This window comes from Giraffa tippelskirchi, chromosome 3 (genome assembly GCF_054371585.1).
Source record: "Giraffa tippelskirchi isolate mGirTip1 chromosome 3, T2T-mGirTip1v1.2.pri, whole genome shotgun sequence".
Taxonomy (NCBI): Eukaryota; Metazoa; Chordata; class Mammalia; order Artiodactyla; family Giraffidae; genus Giraffa; species Giraffa tippelskirchi.
The window spans coordinates 11,482,962-11,504,184 of NC_137277.1; the positions used below are offsets into that span (position 1 = coordinate 11,482,962).

A 21,223-nucleotide genomic window follows, 5' to 3' on the forward strand; every position below is an offset into this window, starting at 1 on the left:
CCACCAGCTGGGTGCAGATGCGCCAAGGCAGGGGTGGAACCGAGACCAACGTGGGCACTGCCAACTGTCAGGCAGCGTCTTGGAGACGCGGAAGCCACTCTTTGCTGTGTCAGCCTCTTCTCCCTAGTTGTCCTTTAAACAGCTGAGTCCAAAGTGCCTCAGTGTTTCAGAAAATGCCAGGTCCTCAGGCAAACATGAGGATGCCCCCCCCCCTTGTGCTATCTTCCTGGGCACCTGGATGGAGTGCCTGCCCAGCTCCCACGGACACCCAGCCACGCCAGAGGCCACTCCCACCCCAGGTAACGGCTCTGTTCGTGCTGAGCCCTCCGTGTCCTACGTGCCGTCTGTGCTGTCACCCCTGGGACTGCCTGCCATCCCCTGGCCTGCTGTCCTGTGTCGTTCCCGCCCAGGCGGGGTCCTCTGAGCCCACTGGGAACCCAAGGAGGAGCGGCCTCTGTGAGCTCGAGGCCGGACGCCGGCCCCACCCTGCGCTCCTCTCGTTCTATCTCAGCCCCTTGTCTGGCGCATCTGTCTGTCCGTCAGCCACCGTCTCTGCACCCAGGGGTGGACACGGCTCCTCTCTGAGGAGACGGTCAGCCCCTCCGCCACGACTGTGCCTGCGCCTTATCTGTCGTGTGGGTGTGGGACCGGCCACTCCAGGCCCCCGGGATGCATGGGCCGGGCTTATGTGCTCTGCTGAGCTGTCTCTGTGTGTCGATGGCGTGTCCTTGCAGACGGGCTCAGCTGCTGCTCAGGCAGGTGGCGGGGGGGACACTGGGCCTTGCGGGGGGTTCTGCACACTGAGCTCGGATGCAGCTCGTGGGGGGCTGCAGAGACAGGACTAGCACATGTGGAGGGAGCAGAGGCCCCCCCGACCCCGACCCCGACCCATCCTGCCCTGGGAGGGTCTGCGGTTCGAGGCGGGACAGGTGTTGGGTAGCAGAGGGTAGCGCACTGGGGCTCAGCTGGCCTTGCAGGCGGGGCCGGTTCCCGGCTCTTGCCGGTGGCCTCCACCGCCCCCAGCTGGTAGGCTGACCGGAGGCAAAGGGGATGCTGTCCACAGCCACAGGGCAGCACTCAGCGCCTTTCCTGAAAACCACTGAAACAGCTCTTCTCTCCTCTCCCCAGGAACCCCTTCGCCAGCATCCAGCTAAAGCCGACAGTGACCAACGACAGGTCTGCCCCGCTCCTCAGCTGACTATGGCGTTTGTACCCACTGCCTGTGGAGCCCCGCCTTCCCCTGTAGCCTGTTTTGTTACAGTTGGCTTGCTCCCTGTTTAGAGAATTCCTTCTGCCCCCACCTCAGTCTGGCCTGGGCTGGACCCTGGCTCTTCCCACAGGGTCAGGAGGTGGCACCTGGGCCGTGGTTGAGGAGAGTGAGGGGGGCTGGCCTCGGGCCCTGGGGCCAACCTTTTGGATCAGGCACATCTGTTGTGTGGGCGAGGGAGCCTCCAGGGTGCACAGAAGACCATCCCATCGGCTTGTAGCTGAAGGGGAGCCCCTGTCCAGTCAATCACGAGGCCACTCACCTGTGCGTGCCTGCAGGCAGGACACAAGGGCACGGGGAAGGGGGGGCCTGCCCCTCTTTCTCAGAAGAGGGACTTATTAAGCATACATAACCTCCTGGCAGACTCTTGCCTGGGGCTCTGCTGGATCTCCCTGTGCCCACTAGCAGTTTGGGGGGCTTCTCCCTGCCCATACCTGAACTCCCACCCAGAAATGGCTACAGGGGCCTGCCTCTCCTCCCTGACCCCAAGGAGGCGATCAATGCTGTGGCCTCGGTCCCCGAGCTGTGTGCCAGCTGTCCTGGCCCAGGACACCTGGGTGGGCCTCCCCTCCTTGATGCCCTGGCTGCCTCCCTATTTCAGCTGAAATACAAGATTTTAGAAACGTTTTTGGGTCTGTGGTATTTGACATTTGAGGCTGAAATACAGCCAAGCCAACCACGTTGGTGACAGCAGTCCTTACCTCAGGAGATGTCTCAGGCAGTGCTCACTCACCTCCCAGGCCCTCCAAGGAGGTGCTTAGGAGCCGTGCGCCACCTTCAGCCTACCCACACCCCAGAACACAAAGCCGGGGCAGGGGGGTGGGGTCCGGAGGTCTCTCACCTGGCGGAAGCTGGAGGTGGGCCAGGTGGAGCAAGGCAAAGTCCTAAGACAGATGGTCGAGGTGGAGGTGCACAGGTGCCCCACCGCCTCCCCCCTGCCACCCTGTGCTGAGGGAAAGGCAGGGGAAGAGCTTCCGGGAGGGGTCCCCCCGCTCAGCCTTACCTAGGCAGGGCCAGCTCCTAGGCAGGAAGCGAGGGCTGCAGGCGTCAGTCCCCCCGCCCTGCTCTGGGAAGACACCCCCACCCAGGCACACTGGGGGCCCAAGGTCAGTGTCTCCCTCACCAAGGTGTGCCAAGGACGGCAGGGTAAAGAGGGTGGCTTCCCTCCTGCACCCACCCAGTGGTCACAAGGGACTACAGGGACCCCACCCCCACCCCCACCCCCACCCCCACCCCCACCCCAGGCCCCATCCTGCCCAGGGCTTCATCTGCAGACTCCAAAAGAACACACACGCTTAGCATGAAGGCTTTTTCCTTAGCTTTGATTTCTCTTAAAAAACAGACAAAAAAGGAACAAGATCATTGTACCAGCATCCTAAGCCTCAAACTAATAAACAAAAAACCCAAAACAAGTCCCCGCCCACACCCCCGAAAGCAACAATAAACTTTACGTCTCTTTGGCAACAATAACTTAAAAGCGTCCTATTTCCATTCGCTCTGACAACAGCAGTTACAAAAATACTCCCTGTGCTGCCCCACCCCTTCCCACTGCCCCCACTCCTGCAGCAGGAACCCCCTGATGCTAACCATGGGGTGCACCCACATTGCTTTGGCAGCTGGGCAGGGCTGGGCACTACCTTGCAGAGGGGAGCCATGGGCACCTCCAGACGGGGCTGCAGCGGCAAGACTGCGACCTGAAAACCCCCCATCTTTCAGGCTGCCCACCTAGGCCCCTTCGCAGGGCTCCAGTGGGACCCAGACAGGAGCCGGCCCAGACCATGTAGAAAGGGAGAGCTTACGGTCTAGCTGATTCGGTGAAGGGGAAATAGCCACCGACTTGGAGCAGGGACACGTGAGCCAGGTGACCTCTTCTTGCACTGAGCAAACCCTGAACCGGCAGAAGGGGTGAGGCAGGCAGGGAGAGGCCATCCCAGCGGGACTGTGCCTGCCCTCTCACCTGCAGCAGGGACACAGCAACCTGCAGTGCACCATAGGAACCATGGGCAGGGCCAAGCAGTCTGACAGCAGGGGCCAGGGCGGAGGGGGCAACTGCAGGGGGCGGGGGGGTGGGTGTTGTAGGGCATCCCTAGGGGCTAGCAGCAAACCCAAGTGTCCAGGACAGATCTTGCCCCCAGGGCAGCATGGGGCTGCCATGCACAGATGCTCCACCGTCCAGAGCCAGAGAGAGGCCTCATCCCGCCCTGCTCCTGCAGGGTGCGGCACGGGGGCACCAAAGCGCTGGAAGATGCTGCTGCTGACCACGGCCAGGATCAAAGTCCCCACCACTCAGTCCATCCTCGCTGCTGCCAGGGACAGGACCGGCAGAGGCTCCAAGGGGGGCAGGGGCCGCCTGGGGCTCAAGCCTCTTTACAGCTGCCCCCAGCACCTGCTGTAGGACCTGGCAAACACATGAGTGTTTGAGGAAACACTGGGGATTCAGGGACTCCCACCTGGCCTCGATCACTGGCTCAGGGGCCACTAAACAGCTGAAGCTGCAACAGGCCTGCGAGCCTGCTTGTCTAGGTGGGAGCTAGATAATTTATCCTTCCTACCTCATCACCAAGGACCCGGCCCAACAAAACTCAGCATCAGCCTTCTGAAATTCTCCTAACAGACCCAAACAGGACTGGGCTGGCCAGGGTCACATACCCACTTCCTGGTGAGCTATGCTTGTCCAGACATCCATTAAGGGCACACTGTGTGACAGGCTGGCAGGTCCTTCCCTAGCAGCTGCACCCACAGGTCAAAGGCAGCAGGGGGAAGGGCTGGGTCTGCTTGGGGGACAAGACGACTAGGGGCATCCTAGTGGAGCTTAGCTTTCAGGGAAGCCTAGCAGAATAGGGGTGGGAGGTGAGGGCAACTGGGCATGGATGAGCCTACTTGGTCTGAGGCTGACAGGAGTGGAGCTTGGAGGGAGGGGTGAGCTAAGGCCCCAGAGTAGGGCCCCACCTGGGAACCTGAACCACCACCACCACCACCATCTCCCCTGGACGAGAGCCATCAGATCTGAGATGTGCTGGGAGGGGGCGGGCATCTAGCCTAGTCCTGGGAGGGCCCAGTCAGCTCTGTCTGGGGCACTACATCTCCCCAGGGAGGAGAGGACACACGCCAAGGTGGCCGCAACAAACAGGCCTGACGTGACTTGACCTCTCCGAGCCTCAGTTCCCCCATCTGAAAACCGAGCTTGTCCAGAAAACAGGAAATAATGAGCACAGGGCCTCGGTGCTCAAGAGGTGCCTTACCTCCCACGGACCCGGAGTCCGAGTCGGAGACGTGCGTGATGGAGAAGCGGGACGCAGGCGCCGGTGAGACGGTGAAGCGCGAGAAGGGGCTGGGCGCAACCGACTTGGGAGTCTCGGCGGGGATGCGCGAGGCCGGCACCTGGGCCGGGGTCAGCATGAGGCCATCATTCCACTCGAACTCTCCGTCTGCAAGAAACCTGTAGTCAGTTGTGGATGGGACGGGATGAGATGGGGAGACCCCGCCCAGAGCATGATGTCACACCCCAACCACGCCCACCAGATGAGCCACAGGCCACGTCGCCCCGCCTCCACCAGGGCCCGCCCCTCCGCCTCGCCCCGCCCCTACCTCACCTTGTTCAGTTGCAGGGCCTTCGGGGGAGGGGTCAGCCCGCCGTGGCCGGCAGGGGGCGCTGGGGGAGCCTGGGCTGCCCGCTGGGAACGCGGGGGATGACTCCTTGGCACCAGGGAAGGGCTCCCCGAGCTCTCGGGTGGGGCTTTCCTGGGGGAATCAAAGCAGCAATCGTCGCCCAAGGCTTCCAGTCCCACCACAGACCGCCCCCTCCCCACGCCGAGCCCACCGCGGCTGCCCACCTGGTCAAAGAGGTAGACAGTGACGTCGTCGAAGAAGGACACAGCTTTCTTTTTGCGCTCCAGGTCCTCGCAGAAGGCCTCGGACAGCAGGCTCGGCATCTTAAGCAGGCTGCGCAGGTTGCGCGCGCTCTGGCTCTCCGCCACCACCACTGGCACTGGCGGCACCTCCTCCTCGCTCTCCTCGCTCGGCTCCTGGATGCTGTAGCAGCGGAGCTCTTCGTCCGACTCATCGCTGTCCTCGCTGTCCTCCTCTTCCTCCTCCGGCCGCCCCTCCGGGGCCGCAGGGAGTCCGGGCAGGGCCAGGCAGAGTGGGGTTCTGGAGGCACCTGGGCCCCCCTTCCGGTCCTGCAGGTTCGACCCTGACATCAGTCCCAGGGTCTCCTGGAACTCCGGGCGGTGGCTTTCTGAGCTTGGCCGGACTGGAGTCAGCAAGAAAATCTTAGAACTCACGGGGCTGGGCATGGGCGGCACCTGGGCTGGGTCTTGGGGCCAGAGGGGCTCCTGCCTGGGGTCTGTGGGGCAGGCGCTCGGCTCTGGGGAAGAGTCCTCAGGCAGTGACCATGGTGGCACCTCCCTGGGGCCAGTGCCCTGTGCCTCCCCGGGCACCCCCAGCTCAGGGGAGGGCTGTGCAGACCGCAGCCTGGGGCTCTTTGGGCTCTCCAGATCGGGCTCTGGCCCGGGGACCGGGACACCTCCGTGCTTCTCCTTGGGGCCCACGGGCGGCTCTGGCTCCGTGTCCAGGTCTGAGAAGTAGGCAGAGTCACGGTAGGGATTCTTCTCGCTGAGGCCACCTAGGGAGGCAGAGAGCCGAGTCTCGGGCCCGGGGCTCTCACCCTCTGAGGCCAGCTCCCCAAAGGCCTCGGGCTCACAGGGCTCGTGTGCCTCCTTGAGGATGAACTCGGGGGACTCATAGTTCTCCGTGTCATAGCCGCTGTCCAGGGCTCGGGGCTGCCCTCCAGGGGTGCTGACAGCTGATGGGCTGAAGGCCTCACAGCCGCCATCACTGGCCGAAAATGGGATGTCCAGGGAGTCCAGGGAGTCGGGGGTCCCCACCTGCTTCTGCAGGGAGCGGAAAGCTGGTGTCACGTCTAGTTTCTCGGCCTGTGGGCCGTCGCTGGACAAGTCAGTGAAGACACCAGAAGTGGCCTCGGTCGTGTCGTCGTCTTCACTCCCTGGAGCCTCCAGCTCAGGGGAGCTGCTGCCACTGTCACTCTCGAGGGTCTGGGCTGGCTCGGTGGCAGGTGCCTGGCTGCCAGTGGGCGTGGGTGAGGCAGGCAGGGTGGGCGGGGTGCTGGCCTCCTCGGCAGGAAGTGGGGCTCCCTCTTGGGATGGGGATGGGATGGAGGGAAGGGGCAGTTGGAGTCCACCAGAGCCCTCCGCCTCCTCTGCAAGCCTGGGCTCTGCCTGGGGGCTGTCACCCCCACTTATGGCTGCCTCTGTCCAAGGGGAGGCGACCAGGCAGGGGGCAGGTGTCAGGCCCTCAGCAGGATACAGATGGGGGAGGCCGAGGCAGTGGCCCAGCTCCTGTCCCAAGGAGGCCCCCCTTGGCCCAAGGAGAGACTCTCTGGGATCCTCTGGGGTCAGACAATGGCCCAGCTCAGGGATGGCCCACAAGGTCTGCTTCACACCAGGGCAGCAGTCCGTGTAGCCTGAGAGGCCTGAGACCCAGGATTCTGGTGCTCGACTGCCGCTGTTGTTGTTGGCAGACACGTTGGAGCTCCAGTGTCTGTACTGGACGGCTCTGGACGCCTCAGCCTCCCCCAGCTCCTCCCCACCTGGGGATAGTCGGTCCCCAGAGCTCCGTGAGGGGGATATGCCCAGTGGGTCCTCAAAGAAGGGGGGGCAGAAGGCCCCCACGCCCCAGTCGGTATCCTCAGCTCCAGGCTCCGCCAGCATCGGTGTCTCCGGTGAGGGTGAGCGGGAGGCGCAGGACAGGTCACGGGCGTGGCTCTTGCATGGGTAGTAGTCGCAGTGACCCCAGGGGCCATCCGCGGGCAGCGCGTGGCCGAGCAGCGGCTCCATGACCAGCGAGGCGGCCGTGCTCCCGTCCGAGTCATCATCGTGGTCACTACCATCGGGGCGCAGGGCGGCAGCAAGCGTGCTGGGGGCACAGCCAGTGCAGTCGGGGTCATGGTCCGCGGCAGGCGCGGGGTCTTCCAGGCGGATGAAGTACTCACTGCCCACCGAGGGGCTGTGAGCGCTGAGCACCGGCACCACGCCCGGGGGCGCGCCATCCGGGACACAGAGCTCCTGCAGGCGCGCGTCTCGGCCCGGGCTCAGGGCGCCCTCTGGTGGCGGGAAGGCCTCGGCACCGCGGCCAGCTTCCCACTTGTACTCGAAGTTGAGGCCGTGGCTGGTCTCAGTCACTGTCAGCACATCGTCGCCATCCGCGTGGAAGCCGTCGCCAGCGAACTGCTCCAGCAGTGGGAAGGAGGAGGTGGCGAGCAGCTCACCCGTGCCCCCCAGGGCCAGGCCTGCCACCCCTAGCCCGGCACCCGCGCTGCCCCCTCCGGGCCGCAGTGAGCGCCAGCGCCGCTCAAATTCCTCCTCCGCCTCGGTGGCGCCTTTGGCGCACAGGTAGGACAGCAGCAGGTGCACCTCCTCCGCCGTCGGCCGCTGCTCAGGCTGCAGCCAGCAGAACTGCATCACCTCGTACCTGCGGGAAGGGATGCCCTGGGGCTCAGCCCCTGCCCCCCTACAGGTGGTACTGCTCAGCCAGGACCCCAGCCAGCAAGGAGTGAGTCAGTCTGCCCCCAGCCAGTCTGGGTTCCCCTCCTGCTCACACTCAGGAGCCCCTGGGGGTAGTTAAGGGAGTCTCCTAAAATGGGCTCAGTGATGTGGCCGATGGCTTGGATCAGGGCACAGTTCCCTGAGCCCACTCATCCCTGCCAGGCCTGCAGGCAAATCTGTTTTGGGTAAAGAAGCCATTCCACTGAGGGCATGGGAGGTGGCCCAGAGGTCACTGTGAGCCAGGGGGCAGCCAGGGCGAGCTGGAAACTCAGGTGGTCAGGAAGAGCCACTTAGGCTCTGGGGATCCACAGCACCCTTCTCTGCCTCGGCCTTCCCGCCGGGGACACCCTGCCCCTGCCTGGCACCGGGGGCCTCACCAGCGGTCGGAGAGGGTCAGCTGCAGCTGAGGCTTGGGCAGCTTGAGCTGCTGTTCTCGGACAGCATAGGCCAGCACCTGCCGGTCCGAGTGGTGGGGGTAGGGCTGCGCTCCCAGTTCGAAGAGTTCCCAGATGGTCACGCCCAGGGACCTGTGAGGATGACAGCTATCAGAGGGCTATCCAAGTGTTCTCGAAGCCTTGGGTGCCAAGGGCAGCTCCCATCATGACACCCGTGACCAGAAGACGGCGCCTTCCTTCAGTAAACAGGCAGGACGTGCCACCCGGGCAGGTCCGAGCCCATGCCCAGGGTGCTTGGACAAATAAAAGCCAGACTGGCCTCCCACCAACCAAGTCCATTTGTTCATTCATTCATTCATTCCCATGCTGGGCTGAAACCCAGACACCGCCAGGTGCAGGAGTTGCCCTAGAGAAGCTCCTGGTCCTGCCAGGCTCCTGCGGAGGCTGGAGGGAGGGAGTATGCTAGGGCATGGGGTGGAAGGGGGGCGCCTAGGGACATCCCAGCCAGCATGAGTGGGCCAGGGGAACTGGCCAAGCAGTCAGTGCACTGAGGGCTGGGAGAAGGCAACTGGATCCCACTGGATCTTTCCAGTGGGTGATGGCTTCTGCCAGCTCCTGGGCACCCCAGGCCATCCTGGGAGGCTGGGGGAATGAGGGACAGAGCAGGTTTGGCAACAGAGAAGTCACAGTGGCCTTGGCCAAAGCCATCTGGGGACACCAGTCAATGTGGGTGAGCAAGAAGGCAGGGGAGAGTCAGCCACATGGCGAGTCGAGTGGGGAAATGGAGTGTCCATGTCGGGGGCACAATTAATGGTTCAGGGGAGACCCCTGGAGGAAGGAGGGCTGGACCCTGGATCCAGGCCCTGAGAGTTTATCAGGAGCAGAGAGAGGCCGGACAGGCCTCAGGCTGGAAGGGAGCAGGAGGGGGAAGCAGAGATGGGTCAAGGCCAGGAACGGGAGACCACCATGGCCAAGCCTCTAGAGGCTGCAGTATTGGGTCCAAACACCTGCCCAGCCTAGCGCCTCCAGGCTGTGGTCACAGGAGACTCCCAGCCCCTACCCACCCCTCTCAGGGAACAGGTGCTACCGGGAGGCCCCAAGTCTCAACTTGCTACTCTAACCCTTCCATCCCCGGGCATCGGCCCAGTAGATCCTGGGGGTGGGGGCAGGGCTTCCTCCACAGGCCCTGCGGCTCTGCCCGCCCCGCTGCCGTGAGCCTTGACACCAGCAGCGACAGGTGGCTCCAGAACCCCCACGACCTCACCTGGGGCCACGTTTGACCACCTCCTACAGAGCAACAGGGCTGGACAGACAAGCGCAGCCTCACACACGTGGCCTTGCCTTGAGTGGCCAGTGTGCATCCCCTCCAACACCAGGGAGCCTGAGGGTGGGAAGGTGGGACTCAGCCCCTCAATGCCCCGAGTCCTCATGGGACATTCACTTGGCACCGGGCAGGGCAGCCATGAGGGCTGCGGTCGCAGACAGGCATAGAGTGGTCGGTGTCCTCACGGGGACCGCCGGGCTCACACTCACCACACGTTGCTGGCTTTGGTCTGGTCCACCACCAGCAGGTTGCAGTGCACCTCGTCCACCAGCTCAGGTGCGATCCAGCGCAGCGGCACCCACAGCTGGTCAGCCGTCACGAAGTAGTCCTCCTGTTGGCACATGGGACAGGGTCACCCCGGGCCCGCACGGCCGGCCCTGCCCTGGCCTGGTCCCCGCCTACTCACCCTGTATTTGCCGTGAGACAGGCCATAGTCGCCGATCTTGACCGTCAGGTCAGCCGTGAGCAGACAGTTCCTCAGAGCCAGGTCACTGGGGGGCAGGAGGGTGGGGGTCAGCTGGCGGTGCCTGGCTGGGGCATCTGGGACACCGAGGGGACTGGGCCTCTTGTCGCCAAGGGTGCCTAGGCTCAGTTTGGTGGGTGAGTGTAAAGGGGCATCCAAGAGGCTGCCCACCCACCCTCCCCCTGCCCAGAGCCCTGGCCGCTCGCCCCACACTGGACACTTAGAAGGTCTGAGTGGACGGGGCAACACACATTAATTAGAATGCAGGCAAGGAAAATGAGGCCCAGGGCTGGCTGCAAGCTACCGAGGGCCCTCCTTAGTGGGGCCTCCCTCACTGGAAGCCGATCCACTCCCTGGCTTCTCCTCAGACACCAGTCTGCTGACCTGTCCCTTGGGGGCGAGCCAGCCTGGGTACACTGCAGTCTGCTCCGGCCCACTATACTGCCACCCTCCGCTCCCTGGAGGCAGGCGTCAGTGGGGAAATGGAGAGCCACGGGGTCCTGCCCCGGCCCTGTCCACACAGGGCCCCAGGCAGAGGGTGCTGTGGAGTGCCCACCCAGCGGGACCGCTCACCCCTACCTTTCTCTCCCACCCAAGGCCGGCCTTGGCTGCTGGCTTTCTCCCCTGCCTTCCTGGTGGCCCCATGGGAATCTGGGGCAAACGTGGGCTCAGCACCCATCAGCCAAAGCGCTGCTGTGCCGGGGGCCACAGATGGGTGCTTGGGGAGGGGTGAGGTGGGGTGGCGTGGGGTGGGCTGGGCTCGGCGGGCAGTCGGGAGGCTGGCAGCTGCCCTCTTCAACAAAATCACTGATGCTGGAGTTGCCTGTGTCATCACTCAGCACCAGGATATTGTTGGGGAGGACGGCCCGTGCACTGTCCGGGGCTGGCGGGGCCACGTCCATCGCCACTTCTTCAGGCACACCCCCTAGGCCGGACCCTGGCCCGTCTTTCCGACTTTGGGGGCCAGGGTGGGAAAGAGGACAGAGCCACCCCTCCCCCCGGGCCTGAGGGCGACAGAGACCGGGGGCCAGCATCGGGTCACTGGGCAGCACTGACCACCGTGGGGACAAAGGATGGGTCTCAGCCCTACCAAGTACCTGCCCAGGCTAGCCAGACAGTGGGCGTCCCCTTGATTAACCCTCTTGCAGAAGCAGGTGTCCAGCTCCCCTCTGCCTGGTGCTTTTTATTTGAACAAAGACTGACCAATTCACTGAGGCCCCCCCTCCCACGGCCCCCAGAGCAGGGGTGGAGGCCAGGCCAAGAGCCTGTGGGCCGGCCTCACCCTCACCTGTGCACATAGTTGTTGCGATGCAGGTGCAAGACGCCACAGGCCACCTCGCAGGCCATGCGCTGCAGGGTCAGGGGGTCGGGAGCCATGGACTCGGCCACCCGACAGCTCCGCAGGTAGCCCTTGAGGTCCCCCTGTTGAGAAGGGCAGCACGGTCACCCGCCGGCGGGGAGCGGCTGCCCACCCCCAGGCCCTCCCTCCCCAGCAGGGCCCGTGGGTGGGAGCCCAAGCGTCCTGCTAACTCCACGGGGCCACTGCTGCCCTGTGAAGCCCCTGTGTCCACCCCCCAGAGGCCAGCCATCAGCAGGATGATCCTACGGGCAGGGGACACTTTCCCCAAACTGGCCCCAAGCCCCAGGCAGCCCTGAGGGCCAGCGGGGCCACACCCCGCCTGCAGACCCCTGGGGCCAGGTGCTCGCCACCCCTCGGGTGGTAGGCAGCAGACAGGCCACACGAACCGTGACGCTGAGACCGGACAGAACCCAGAGCTGGTGACCAGAGGGTGCGCGGGCACAACTCCGTGACCGGCTGACAGCACCCAGCTCCAGGGGGGCCGACCATCCTGGGGAAGTCCTGGGAGTCCAGAAACTAGACAGCGGGGGGACTCATCTCTGAGGAAGGGCGCCTCCCTGTAGGCAGGTGGCTCAGCTGTGTGTGTGCATGTGTGTGTGTGCGTCTGTCTGTCTGTGAGGGGCCGCGTGAGGCCATTAGCAGGTACAGTCATGGCCGGAGACTAAAGTATGAGCGAGGCTGTGGACCAGACGTGAGGGCTTTGAGCTCCTCAAGCAGGCCGGGGTGCCCCTCGGGAAAACTGCCGTGACTCCAAGCAGCACAGGCAGATGGGGACGCAGCTGCCCCCACCCCCACCCCGGGCACCATGGAGGCCCAGCCCTGACAGCTGCCGTCTCTATGGCGGTGGGGTCACCTCCCTCCTCCCCCAGGCCACCTCTGGAAGGCAGGGGTGCAGGGCCACCTGGACTGCACTTTGAGGGGGATGTGAGGCCCACAGGGTGGGGCTGAGGGGTCCCCGGCTCCGCCAAGGCCCCTCTGCAGGACGCCAGTCCCACGTTCCAGAAGCGCAGGGTGGGGGCTGGGAGGAGCGGGCGACTCACCATCGGGCAGAACTCCATCACCAGCAGGTAGGGCGTCACCTCGGCGCACTGGGCCAGGCACTGGAGCAGGTTGCTGTGCTGCAGGGCCCTGCAGGAGCCAAAAGGCCACCCTTGACTTGCACTCAGGGCAGGGAGGGGGCGAGGAGGCGGGGAGCGGGGAGCTGGCTCTGCAGGGCCGAGGACAGCAGGACAGCACAGAGCTTGCCTTTGTCTGCAGGGCCCGCACCCCCACCTCCCGGGCAATGCCCCCCCCAACCTCCAGCGGAGCCGGTCCCCAGGGCCACCCACCTGTAGGGCTGCGCCTCCTCCAGGAACTGCATCTGCTCTTGCACGCTGGCGCTCGCCTTCAGCTCCTTTACCACCACCTGGGTGCTGCTGATGCCCGAGTTCACCTCCCCCAGGAACACCTGTGGGGCAGGCATCACCAGGTGGGAGGACACCACCCTCCCCAGGCTCCGCCCCCAGCCTTGCTCCTCCAGCCAAAGCTTGGCTTGTTCTGGGCCTCAAGTTGGGTGCGTGCTAAGTTGCCTCAGTCGTGTCCAACTCTTTGCAACCCTATGGACTGTAGCCCTCCAGGCTCCTCTGTCCATGGGCTCCTCTAGGCCTCAATTTACTCATCTGCAAAATGGGTTCTGGATCTGCCCTAGGCAAGCCCTCCCGGCTATAATACTCTGTCTTTGGCGTCTGCCCCACCCCGAGGTCCCTAGCTGTTCTCAGAGCTCTGGGGGCCTGCCGTGAGGAAGATGGACCCACCGTCCCTGCCCCCCAGGCTGGTGCTCAGGGCAAAGCCAGGACCAAGATGCTGCTCCCTGCCCAGTCAGAGGTACCTCCCAGTATGATACCAGGATCTGCAGAGAAGGGGTGCCAGACCCTGATGCCCCCAGGGAGGGCCCAGTGGGGTGCCCCTTAAGAGGGGACCCCAGGACTGAGGAGGTTTCTAGACTAAATAGGTCTCCGGCCCGCCCGCTCCACCTGCCAGGCAAAAGGGACCATGCTGCCAGCCTCTGCCCCCACTGACCCCGGGGATAGCAACTCACCTTCCCGAACCAGCCATGGCCAATCTCCTCCAGGTACAGAAGGCTGTGCCGGCCCAGGTCTGTGGACTTGAGCAGCTGCACTGTAACAGGGAAGGGGGCTCAGGGATGCCAGCTCGGCCTCCATCATCACCCCATCTTCTCTCGCCTGTCCCCTAAAGGGGCTGCCTGCCTGGCCTGTTCTGGGGAGCCGCCCGGAGCCCCCTGCTCCCTCCTGATGGGGGCTGCCATCAGGAGCAGGGAGCCTGCTGCCCAGGGGAGCTGTGGACCTGCAAGCCACACCCGGGCATGTTTCTGAGTGGGTCTGGGAAGGCTGTGCCCCCAGCTACAGGGACAAGCCAGGCTGGAGTCAGTGGGGCCTGGAGCCAGGACCAGCGCACAGGCAAGGCTGAGCAGGCTGTGTGGCTGGGGCGGAGGCCTTGGGGAGGAGGGCAGTGGAGTGGCCCGTCCCCTCACCCCTGCCACAGGCTGGCATTCCAGCACCAGGCACCCCAAAGGCTCCTTTGTTGGGGGCTGCTTGGCACAGCCCTGTACAGAACACACTGGACCCATTCTCCTGCGGGCTGGGCCGGGTGAGGTCAGCAGAGAGGAAGGGTCAGTGAGGGCCCCGGAGGAAGGGCCAGAGCTGCTGAGCCCACCCACACGCCGCCTGTGCCCCAAGGGATTCCCCGAATTCTGCTCCCACGCCAGCTGCCCAGAGGGCCCAAGGAGGCAGGCTGAGCCAGCCAGCCAGTAGACTCTGAGGGGGGGCTGTTCCCGGGGACTGGAGACCCCAGGCAGTGATGACCTCAATGCTGAGCAGAATTAGGGGTAAGGGGTCCCATTGGGCCCTGAGTCCCGGGGCTCTTCCCCCTGGGCCCCAGCCTGCTGCCCCTCTATCTCCAGCCTGGGGTCTCCCCAGGCAGGCTCAGCAACCCTGACAGTGGACACTGGGGCAGTGACAGAGGAGAGCATGCCAACTGTCAGCCAGTGGAAAAGCTCTCTCTCCTGGCAGCTGCAGGGGACATGGCAGGCTGGGCCAGGGGTCTTGGGGTCTGCACCCAAGGGGCAGCGCCCACGGAGCCAGTCTGGGGAGCCTGAAGACTGGGCCTGGCTGGGCCATCTTCCCCCACAGTGTAGAGGGGTGGTCCTTGCTGCCCAGATTTTTAATCCTTAGTCTCCAGGTGGGCTGCTCTCCCAGCTTCACCCAAATCTCTCCCCCTCCCCAGAAGCAGGGTACCCAACAGAGAGCAGAGCACAGCTGTAAAATGGAAAATGTGATCACTGCCCTCCCCTGGGTGTCCGTCCCCCTCATCCCCAGGGACAGTCCCCTAAGGGATGGGAGAAGCTGGGTCTCAAAGATCCCTCAGGGTCCCAGGCACACACACTGCCAGGGGCAGTTGTCAGGCCCAGGCCAGGGGTGCGGTGTCCCCTGAGGGGACCCTTTGCTCCACACAGGCTCCCAGTGCCAGCACAGGGGGAGACTCCCACGGTCACCCAGGAAGGTTGGAGGGCCTCCTATAGCAGCCACCCCTCCTTCAAGATTTTATAGAGTGTTCCTATGGGCCCTGAGATTCCTGCCTAACTGGTGAGTTCTCCTCTAGGAGACACTGGTGGGGGTGGGGAGAGATAGTCACGGGGCCTGGGAGCAGGGCCTAGCCCTGTATCTTGGAGGCCCCCAGCCCAGGATGAAGGCTGGGCTCCAGGGTGGGCAGCATCATGAGCATGACCCAGTAGGGCCCAGAACACAAGCCATTGGGACAGGCCGAGCGTCACAGGCCCTGGTGCCAACAGAGCACCCCCAGCACCTGACACCCCACTCAGTGTGCCTGGAGGAGCTGGGGGCAGGCCCAGGCCTGGCCTAGGAGCTGTCAGGAAGGGTTCCTGGGGCTGGAGACACCCCACCAGCCTCCAGACACAACTGGGAGTTCTCAGAGCACTGGATCGGGTAAAGGCAGGTATAAAGCCCAGCTTAGCCACGGACCTTTAACCTCTGTGGTTTGGGCCCTGCATCTGCCATGGGGGTGGCCATCCTGATGGGGGACCACGGGATGGGACTGGTGGGAGAAACGGCAAGGAAGCCAATGAGAGGCCCCGCCTGCACCTGCACACACCCACCCAGGCCTCTCCTGCCCCCACCCAGGGTCCTGAGCGAAAGGCTCCACCCCGAAGAGCCCCTCCCCGCAATGGGTGGGCCCTGCTCTGGAGCCCACATCCTAGGGACCATGGAGAAGCCCCTCCTCCCAGCACACCAGTGCCCATCCCAGGACCAGACGGAGCAACTCCTGCCCCTTCGCCCAGCAGCCCCAGCTGGCCCAAGCCTGCTCACAGCGCCCCAGGTCCCAGCAGAAACGGATACACACCAACCCTGTGCCTCCCCTGAGCCTCCCACCTGGGCCCATGGGGCAGGGGGGCGTCACTCACCTGAGCGCCCGGGCTGCTTGGCCATGGGCAGGGAGACCTCGGTGAGTGGCAGGACATACACGTCAGGCCCGTTCTGAGCCACTGCGGCCGGGGAGCCCTGTGCCGAGAAGTCGGCAGCGTACTCTTCCCCCTCGGCATTCTCAAACTCCTGGGCCAAGCAGGCGACACACGCGGTGAGCTCCAGGGCTCCCCAGACCGGGGAGGGTCGGGGGGCGGGGAGGGGACAAGGGGTGCAGGCCAGCTCTGAAAGGCCCCTTTCTTCCCAGGGCCCAGCTCCCACCAGCACCCCTGCCAGCTGCCTCCCCCACCACCTCCTCTCCTCGGGGCAGAGAACAGGCCCCACTCCCTGCCACCTCCCTCCCCCAGGGACACCAGCTGCCCCAGGAGGGCAGGGTTTGTTTTGTGTTGGTTGTGGGGGAGGTGGGGGTTTGTCCCCCACAGGCAGAGCCTCAAGGGTGGGGGCCACAAGCCCCCAGGCAGCCGCGCCTCACCCGGACTCAGCCCGTCCACACCAGGCCTACCAGGCTCAGGTTGAGGCGGGCAGCACCGGCCCCTCGGTGGCAGGGAGTAGGGTGGGGTGTGGCTGGAGGCCAGCTGCCCTGGCCCATCCAGAGTCAGCCCTCTACCTCCCTGCAGCCTTCGCCCTGGGTGGGGCACCCACAGTCAGTCGCTTCAGGGTCACGGCTGGAGATCCAGGAGAGGGCTCCATCACACCCCCCAACCCTGCCCCAGTGAACAAGCAACTAAGTGCCCCCACCCCTCCCGGACAAGGACCATTCCTGACAGCCCACCACCTCAACCAGTTCTACCCCCAGGCAGGCGCTGCCACCTGCCACGGCCGTCTGCCTGCAGGGCCCGGGGACCTTGACCCAGGCAGGCCAGCATCCGTCCTCTCCCCAGGCTCCTTAAGAGCCTGGCCCTGGGCACTAGGCTGGGTCCCTCCCGGCCTGGCTGCTATGCTGAACTTCACAACCTCCCACCCCTCTCTGTCTGAGGAAGCCCCCTCACATTCCTGAGCCATGGCCAAGGCCCCCAGGAACCCCGGGCCAGAAGCGGAACCCCAGTTCCAGCGCCACAGGCCTGTCTGACCTGGACTGACCACTGCCAGGTGGGAAACAGAAGCCAAGGGTGGCAGGTAACCAGCTGCCGCGGGGCCGCCCCTGTGGACAGGCAGCCGGCCTGGGAGCCAGCAGGCCTGGGTTCCTCCCCCAGTGCTGAGACCCAAGGGCCTTGCTTTCTCTGGGCCTCAATTTCCTCAGCTGCAAGGAGGCTGGGAGCCCTCTGGGGTGTCCCTGCAGACCTGTCCTGGACTGCACCCTGAGACAATGGAGCCGCTGGAGACGAGGTATGCAAGGGATTCCCCTCCCCAGGCGACCACCCTGGGGCCCTCAGAACCACTCTCCTCGCCCTGTAATCCCAGAGGTGACTCTGAAGAGGGCACAGATGCCCATCCCCACCCCCAGGGGCCTGGCCCCAGCCCCAGCTGGTTACCTGACGCTGCCTCCTGGAGGCCCGCCGGATGGAGCCAGCGCAGCGGACAATCAGGTAGGACAGTGTGAGCATCGTGGCCCAGCCCCTTCCCCCAGTGCAGCTCCAGGTGGGGGAGCCCAGGCAGGAGCCTGCTGCACAGGCCGGCCCTCCTACAGAGGCGCGCTGGTGCTGGAATGTTCCGGGCACCATGTTCCCAGGAGGTGAGGAGGGCACGGGTAGGAGGGGGCCGTGCTGGCCCTTGTTTGGGGCCTTGTTCTCACAGCACCCTGAGGAGGGGCTGACTTATACAACCCAACCCTGGCCCCCGCCCCCAGCCCAGCCCTCCCCCCAACTCCGCCTCGCCTGGCGCCAGGATCCTCCAGGAAAATGCCAGCATCGCCTGGCCCAGCCCACTGTGCCTGCAAGGTCAGGGAGAAGGCGCAGGGGCTCGGATGTGGACCCAAGGCTCCTGGGGCCATGGCCCTGCTGCCCAGGCCCTGAGCTTCCCTGGCCCACCCCTCAGAGGGCCCTGGGAGGATGACCCGGCCGCGAAGTGCCCGGCCGCGAAGTGTGGCAGAGACACCCTGGTAAAAGGCAACCACCTGGCGGATTCAGCTCTCCTGGCCCCCAAGTGATGAGACACATGTAGGGAAGGCACTGTCTTCTAAAATGAGGGTGGCATGGCTGCAGTGTGGGTCACTTAGAATGGGAACATTGGTGGGGAGTGGTGCAATGCTGGGCCACAGGACAGCCCTCCTCTCCGACCTTGCCAGCCCAGGAATCTGACCTCCAGCCCAGGGCGGGGCAGCCGAGGGGGCGGGAGAATGACCACAGGCAGCACTATGTGCTAAGTCTGCAGAACTCGGCCCACGGGGCTGGGGGCGGGGGCCCTAGCCGGGCTCCGCAGTTCCCAGCTTTTTCTCCTGGTCCTCCACGCTCAGAGGACCAGAAGCTGAACATGGGGGCAGCCGAGGGCACTTGTAGGATTGGGGAACAGCGCCCCAGGGGATGCCCCTCGGCTACCCTCCTTAGGAGGAGCACCTTGGCCCTGGGATCCAGCCCAGGACGACCGAGAGCTTAGCCCCGCCAGGGTGGCCTGAGGGAAGGCGGCCCAGCGTCCAGCCAGTGCTCCAGAAACAGCAATGATGACTCCTGCTGTCCCTGCTCCATGATTCCTACACAGCACACAATCCTTTCCCCACAGGGCAGAAGACCCCAGGGTAAGGTGACCCCAGCCAGAGAGCTGCTTGGCAGGACAGCAAGTGTGTCTGGGCAACTTTGGTCTCCCTTTGTTGATTCAAATGAGCAGAGATACAAGGAATTGCTGAGCACAGAGCCCCGCCCCCCCCCCGCCCCTCCTCACTGTCCCTGGGGGCACAGCCCACAGAGACCTGACCCTGAGCTGGGAGGTGATGGTAATGAGGCCCTGTCCCCATGGGGGGACTCAAACTGGGGGAAGCAGTGGGAGGGGTCACTGAAGCCCCTTCACCTCTGTCAGCTACCCCCAGAAGAGGGGCTTATGGGGTGCCAGGCCTGGGTCTCCATGATCCCCAGGCAGCCCGAGGAGAGAAGGCAGGCCAGTGCCGAGTGGACGCCAGAGGGCCGGCCCTGGGGATCTCGTCCTTAGCCCCCCACCCCCACCCCCACCCCTCACCTTGAACCCGATGCCACCCTTCTTACAGCACAGGCAGGCCAGCATGAGGGCGATGACGGTGAAGAGCCCGGAGAAGGACACGGCCACCACGGACAGGGAGGACGACCAGGAGAACTCGCTGAGCGGGGCGCCGTCTGCTGAGGGAGAGAGCAGTGATGAGCAGCTCTGCGGCCCTGTCCCCAGGAGCACTCAGGGGCCAGCTGGACCCTATCCCTGACTCTGCAGCCCCCCAACTTGCTGCGGTCTGACCCTTAGCACCCTCACCCTTGCTCCAAGACCCGGCACCCAGAGGCCCAGCCACCAGGCCCAGGGCAGGTGGACCCTGGGGGCAGCCACGGCAGCCCAAGCATGCCATCTGTGGCCGGGCCCTGGCCACCACACTGGCCTCGCCAGGGAACACAGGGCTGGCAGAGCTCCCATTTCTAGGGGTTCGTGGACAGCCCCCAGGGAGCTCAGGCTCTCAGACTGGCCAGCCCACTGGCCCCTCTGGAGCGGGCCCCTGGGGCTGTCACATTACCCTAGCTCTGGGGTGGAACTGGTAGAGGTCATGAGACCCTGGAGTTGTAGGAGGGGGACCCAGGCCCCACCAAGTGCGAGAGATTGAGGACCTGGCTGCTGGCCACATGTCAGGCTCCAGGCCCGGAGACACAAGACCTGTCCGATCTCCAAGGACGGGGACGTCACTTTCTCCAGAAGGACAGACAGTAGAGTTCCTCCATGCAGCCTGGCACTTCCAAGTCACCCTCTTACTGACTGACCACCGAGGACCCCCCAGTGCTGTTTCTGTCCTGAGGACAGTGGGATCCCGGTCTTCTGCAACACCTGGTCCGTGTGAGTCCCTCATGGCTCACCCTCACCAGACAGGGAAACTACAGTGCCCAGGACAGCACGACATGACCCCCCAACACACAAGCATGGCTCCCAAGTTAGGGTTCCAAGCTGCCCTCACGCACCCGCTGAGCCAGAGCGCTGGGGAAGCTCAGACCATCTGGTGCCCACAGGACGTCGTGGTCAGGACGTTGTGGTGGGGCCAGCCAGGTGTCCCCTAAACTCTGGGCTGGCAGCCCCACTCCCGGGCTGCCCCCTGTCCCTCCACTCCAGCTCCAATGCATGCCCCTTCCCAAGGACTTTCTCTGTCTGCCTGTCTACCATTCAGCCCCTGAGGTTTCCTGCCTGCCCCCAGCTCCTCTGCCCACTAAGCACCCCAACCCCTCAGTTCCCAATAGCTGATCCCTCAGGGCCATGTCACCCCACCCAGCACACCTGCCATCACTGGTCCCTCAGGTCACAGCAGGTCTCAGCAGCACCTTACCAGGTCCTAACAGGCACCGAGGTGGCTGCCATGCCTGTCTCCACTGAACAGGAAGAAATGGAGGCTCAGTGAGGGTGAGGAGCATGCCCAAGGTGTCACAGCTGACCTCTGACTGATGTGCCTCTGCTCCTGGGCCTTCTGCGCTGCCAGCTAATAGGGTATCTTGGAGGGCTTCCTGGAGGCAGTGTGAGCCTGAGAGGCTGGAACAAAGGCAAGTGCAGCCTGGACTCCTGCTCGAGCCTCCGAGCTCATTCTGGATATCCACACACAGGGAAGAGAGGCAGGGCTGGGGGGACCAGGTGGGAAGGGTCACCATCGCAGGGGAAACCAGCTCAGCCTGTCCCCGGAAAAGACCTCAGAACGTGGGCTGTGTCCCCCAGTCCTGTGGGGCTGTGAGCAGATACCTTCACAGGGGCCTCCACAGGCCAGGTTTCAGATGTGCACGCATGTGTGCATGCATGCTTATGTGCGTACGTGTGTGGGCACGTATGCAAACACAACCCCCATCCACTGTGTAAGGCCCCCCCTCCCCAGACTGGGATTCCCCACCCAAATAGCCTGTACTTGCAGGGTGCTGAGCAGCATTGGCTGCCGCAGAAAGCTGCAAAAGCCCAAGGATGTGCCGTTGCCATGGTGACCCATGGGCACTCAGCAAGCTCCCCTCCCGCTACCTCTGCCAGCACACGCACCCCTGCCCCTCCTAGTCTGGCTGGTCCCGGGGCCTGGAAGGAGGCAGCAGGCACCAGGCATCCTCAGGTGGCCAGCCTTAGCCTCCACCCTCAGCCTCCTTGATGGTGCTAGTCCTAGGATGCAGCCCTCCTGTGGGTCCCCCCAATCCCTCTGCAAGCCCTGGTCATAGAACTGGGCTGAGAGTAGAGGTTATTCAGCATGATATGCCAAACTCAGCAGCAGAAGGAGGGTGGCAGGTGGGCCTCCCC

General features: G+C 64.4%; 2 protein-coding genes across 14 annotated transcripts in view; one reads left to right on the forward strand and one right to left on the reverse strand.

Annotated features, from left to right (window-relative positions):
* The window catches only part of BAIAP2 (BAR/IMD domain containing adaptor protein 2), a 64,275-nt gene extending 62,381 nt beyond the window's left edge, over positions 1 to 1,894 (forward strand). For all 9 annotated transcript variants that reach the window (XR_014078701.1, XR_014078700.1, XR_014078697.1 and 6 more), the window contains one exon: positions 1,129 to 1,894. Coding sequence is in view for 2 of the 9 variants with exons in the window: in XM_081576164.1 (XP_081432290.1) it covers positions 1,129 to 1,198 (70 nt within the window). In the remaining 7 variants the exon portion in view is untranslated. The remainder of the gene's footprint in view (positions 1 to 1,128) is intronic.
* Positions 1,895 to 2,562: 668 nt separating this feature from the next.
* The window catches only part of AATK (apoptosis associated tyrosine kinase), a 40,470-nt gene continuing 21,809 nt past the window's right edge, over positions 2,563 to 21,223 (reverse strand). For 2 of the 5 annotated variants that reach the window (XM_081576156.1, XM_081576158.1), the window contains exons 2-14: positions 18,974 to 19,107; positions 15,850 to 15,997; positions 13,450 to 13,529; positions 12,701 to 12,819; positions 12,413 to 12,500; positions 11,301 to 11,434; positions 9,956 to 10,040; positions 9,759 to 9,880; positions 8,208 to 8,357; positions 5,101 to 7,756; positions 4,861 to 5,008; positions 4,510 to 4,695; positions 2,563 to 3,665 (exon numbers count right to left, since the gene is read on the reverse strand). In XM_081576156.1, the coding sequence (XP_081432282.1) occupies positions 3,625 to 3,665; positions 4,510 to 4,695; positions 4,861 to 5,008; positions 5,101 to 7,756; positions 8,208 to 8,357; positions 9,759 to 9,880; positions 9,956 to 10,040; positions 11,301 to 11,434; positions 12,413 to 12,500; positions 12,701 to 12,819; positions 13,450 to 13,529; positions 15,850 to 15,997; positions 18,974 to 19,107 (4,091 nt within the window). In that variant the 3' untranslated portion in view covers positions 2,563 to 3,624. Of the gene's footprint in view, positions 3,666 to 4,509; positions 4,696 to 4,860; positions 5,009 to 5,100; positions 7,757 to 8,207; positions 8,358 to 9,758; positions 9,881 to 9,955; positions 10,041 to 11,300; positions 11,435 to 12,412; positions 12,501 to 12,700; positions 12,820 to 13,449; positions 13,530 to 15,849; positions 15,998 to 17,340; positions 17,604 to 18,973; positions 19,111 to 20,285; positions 20,486 to 21,223 lie in introns of those variants that run through there. The other 3 variants (XM_081576155.1, XM_081576159.1, XM_081576157.1) reach the window with 3 other exon arrangements.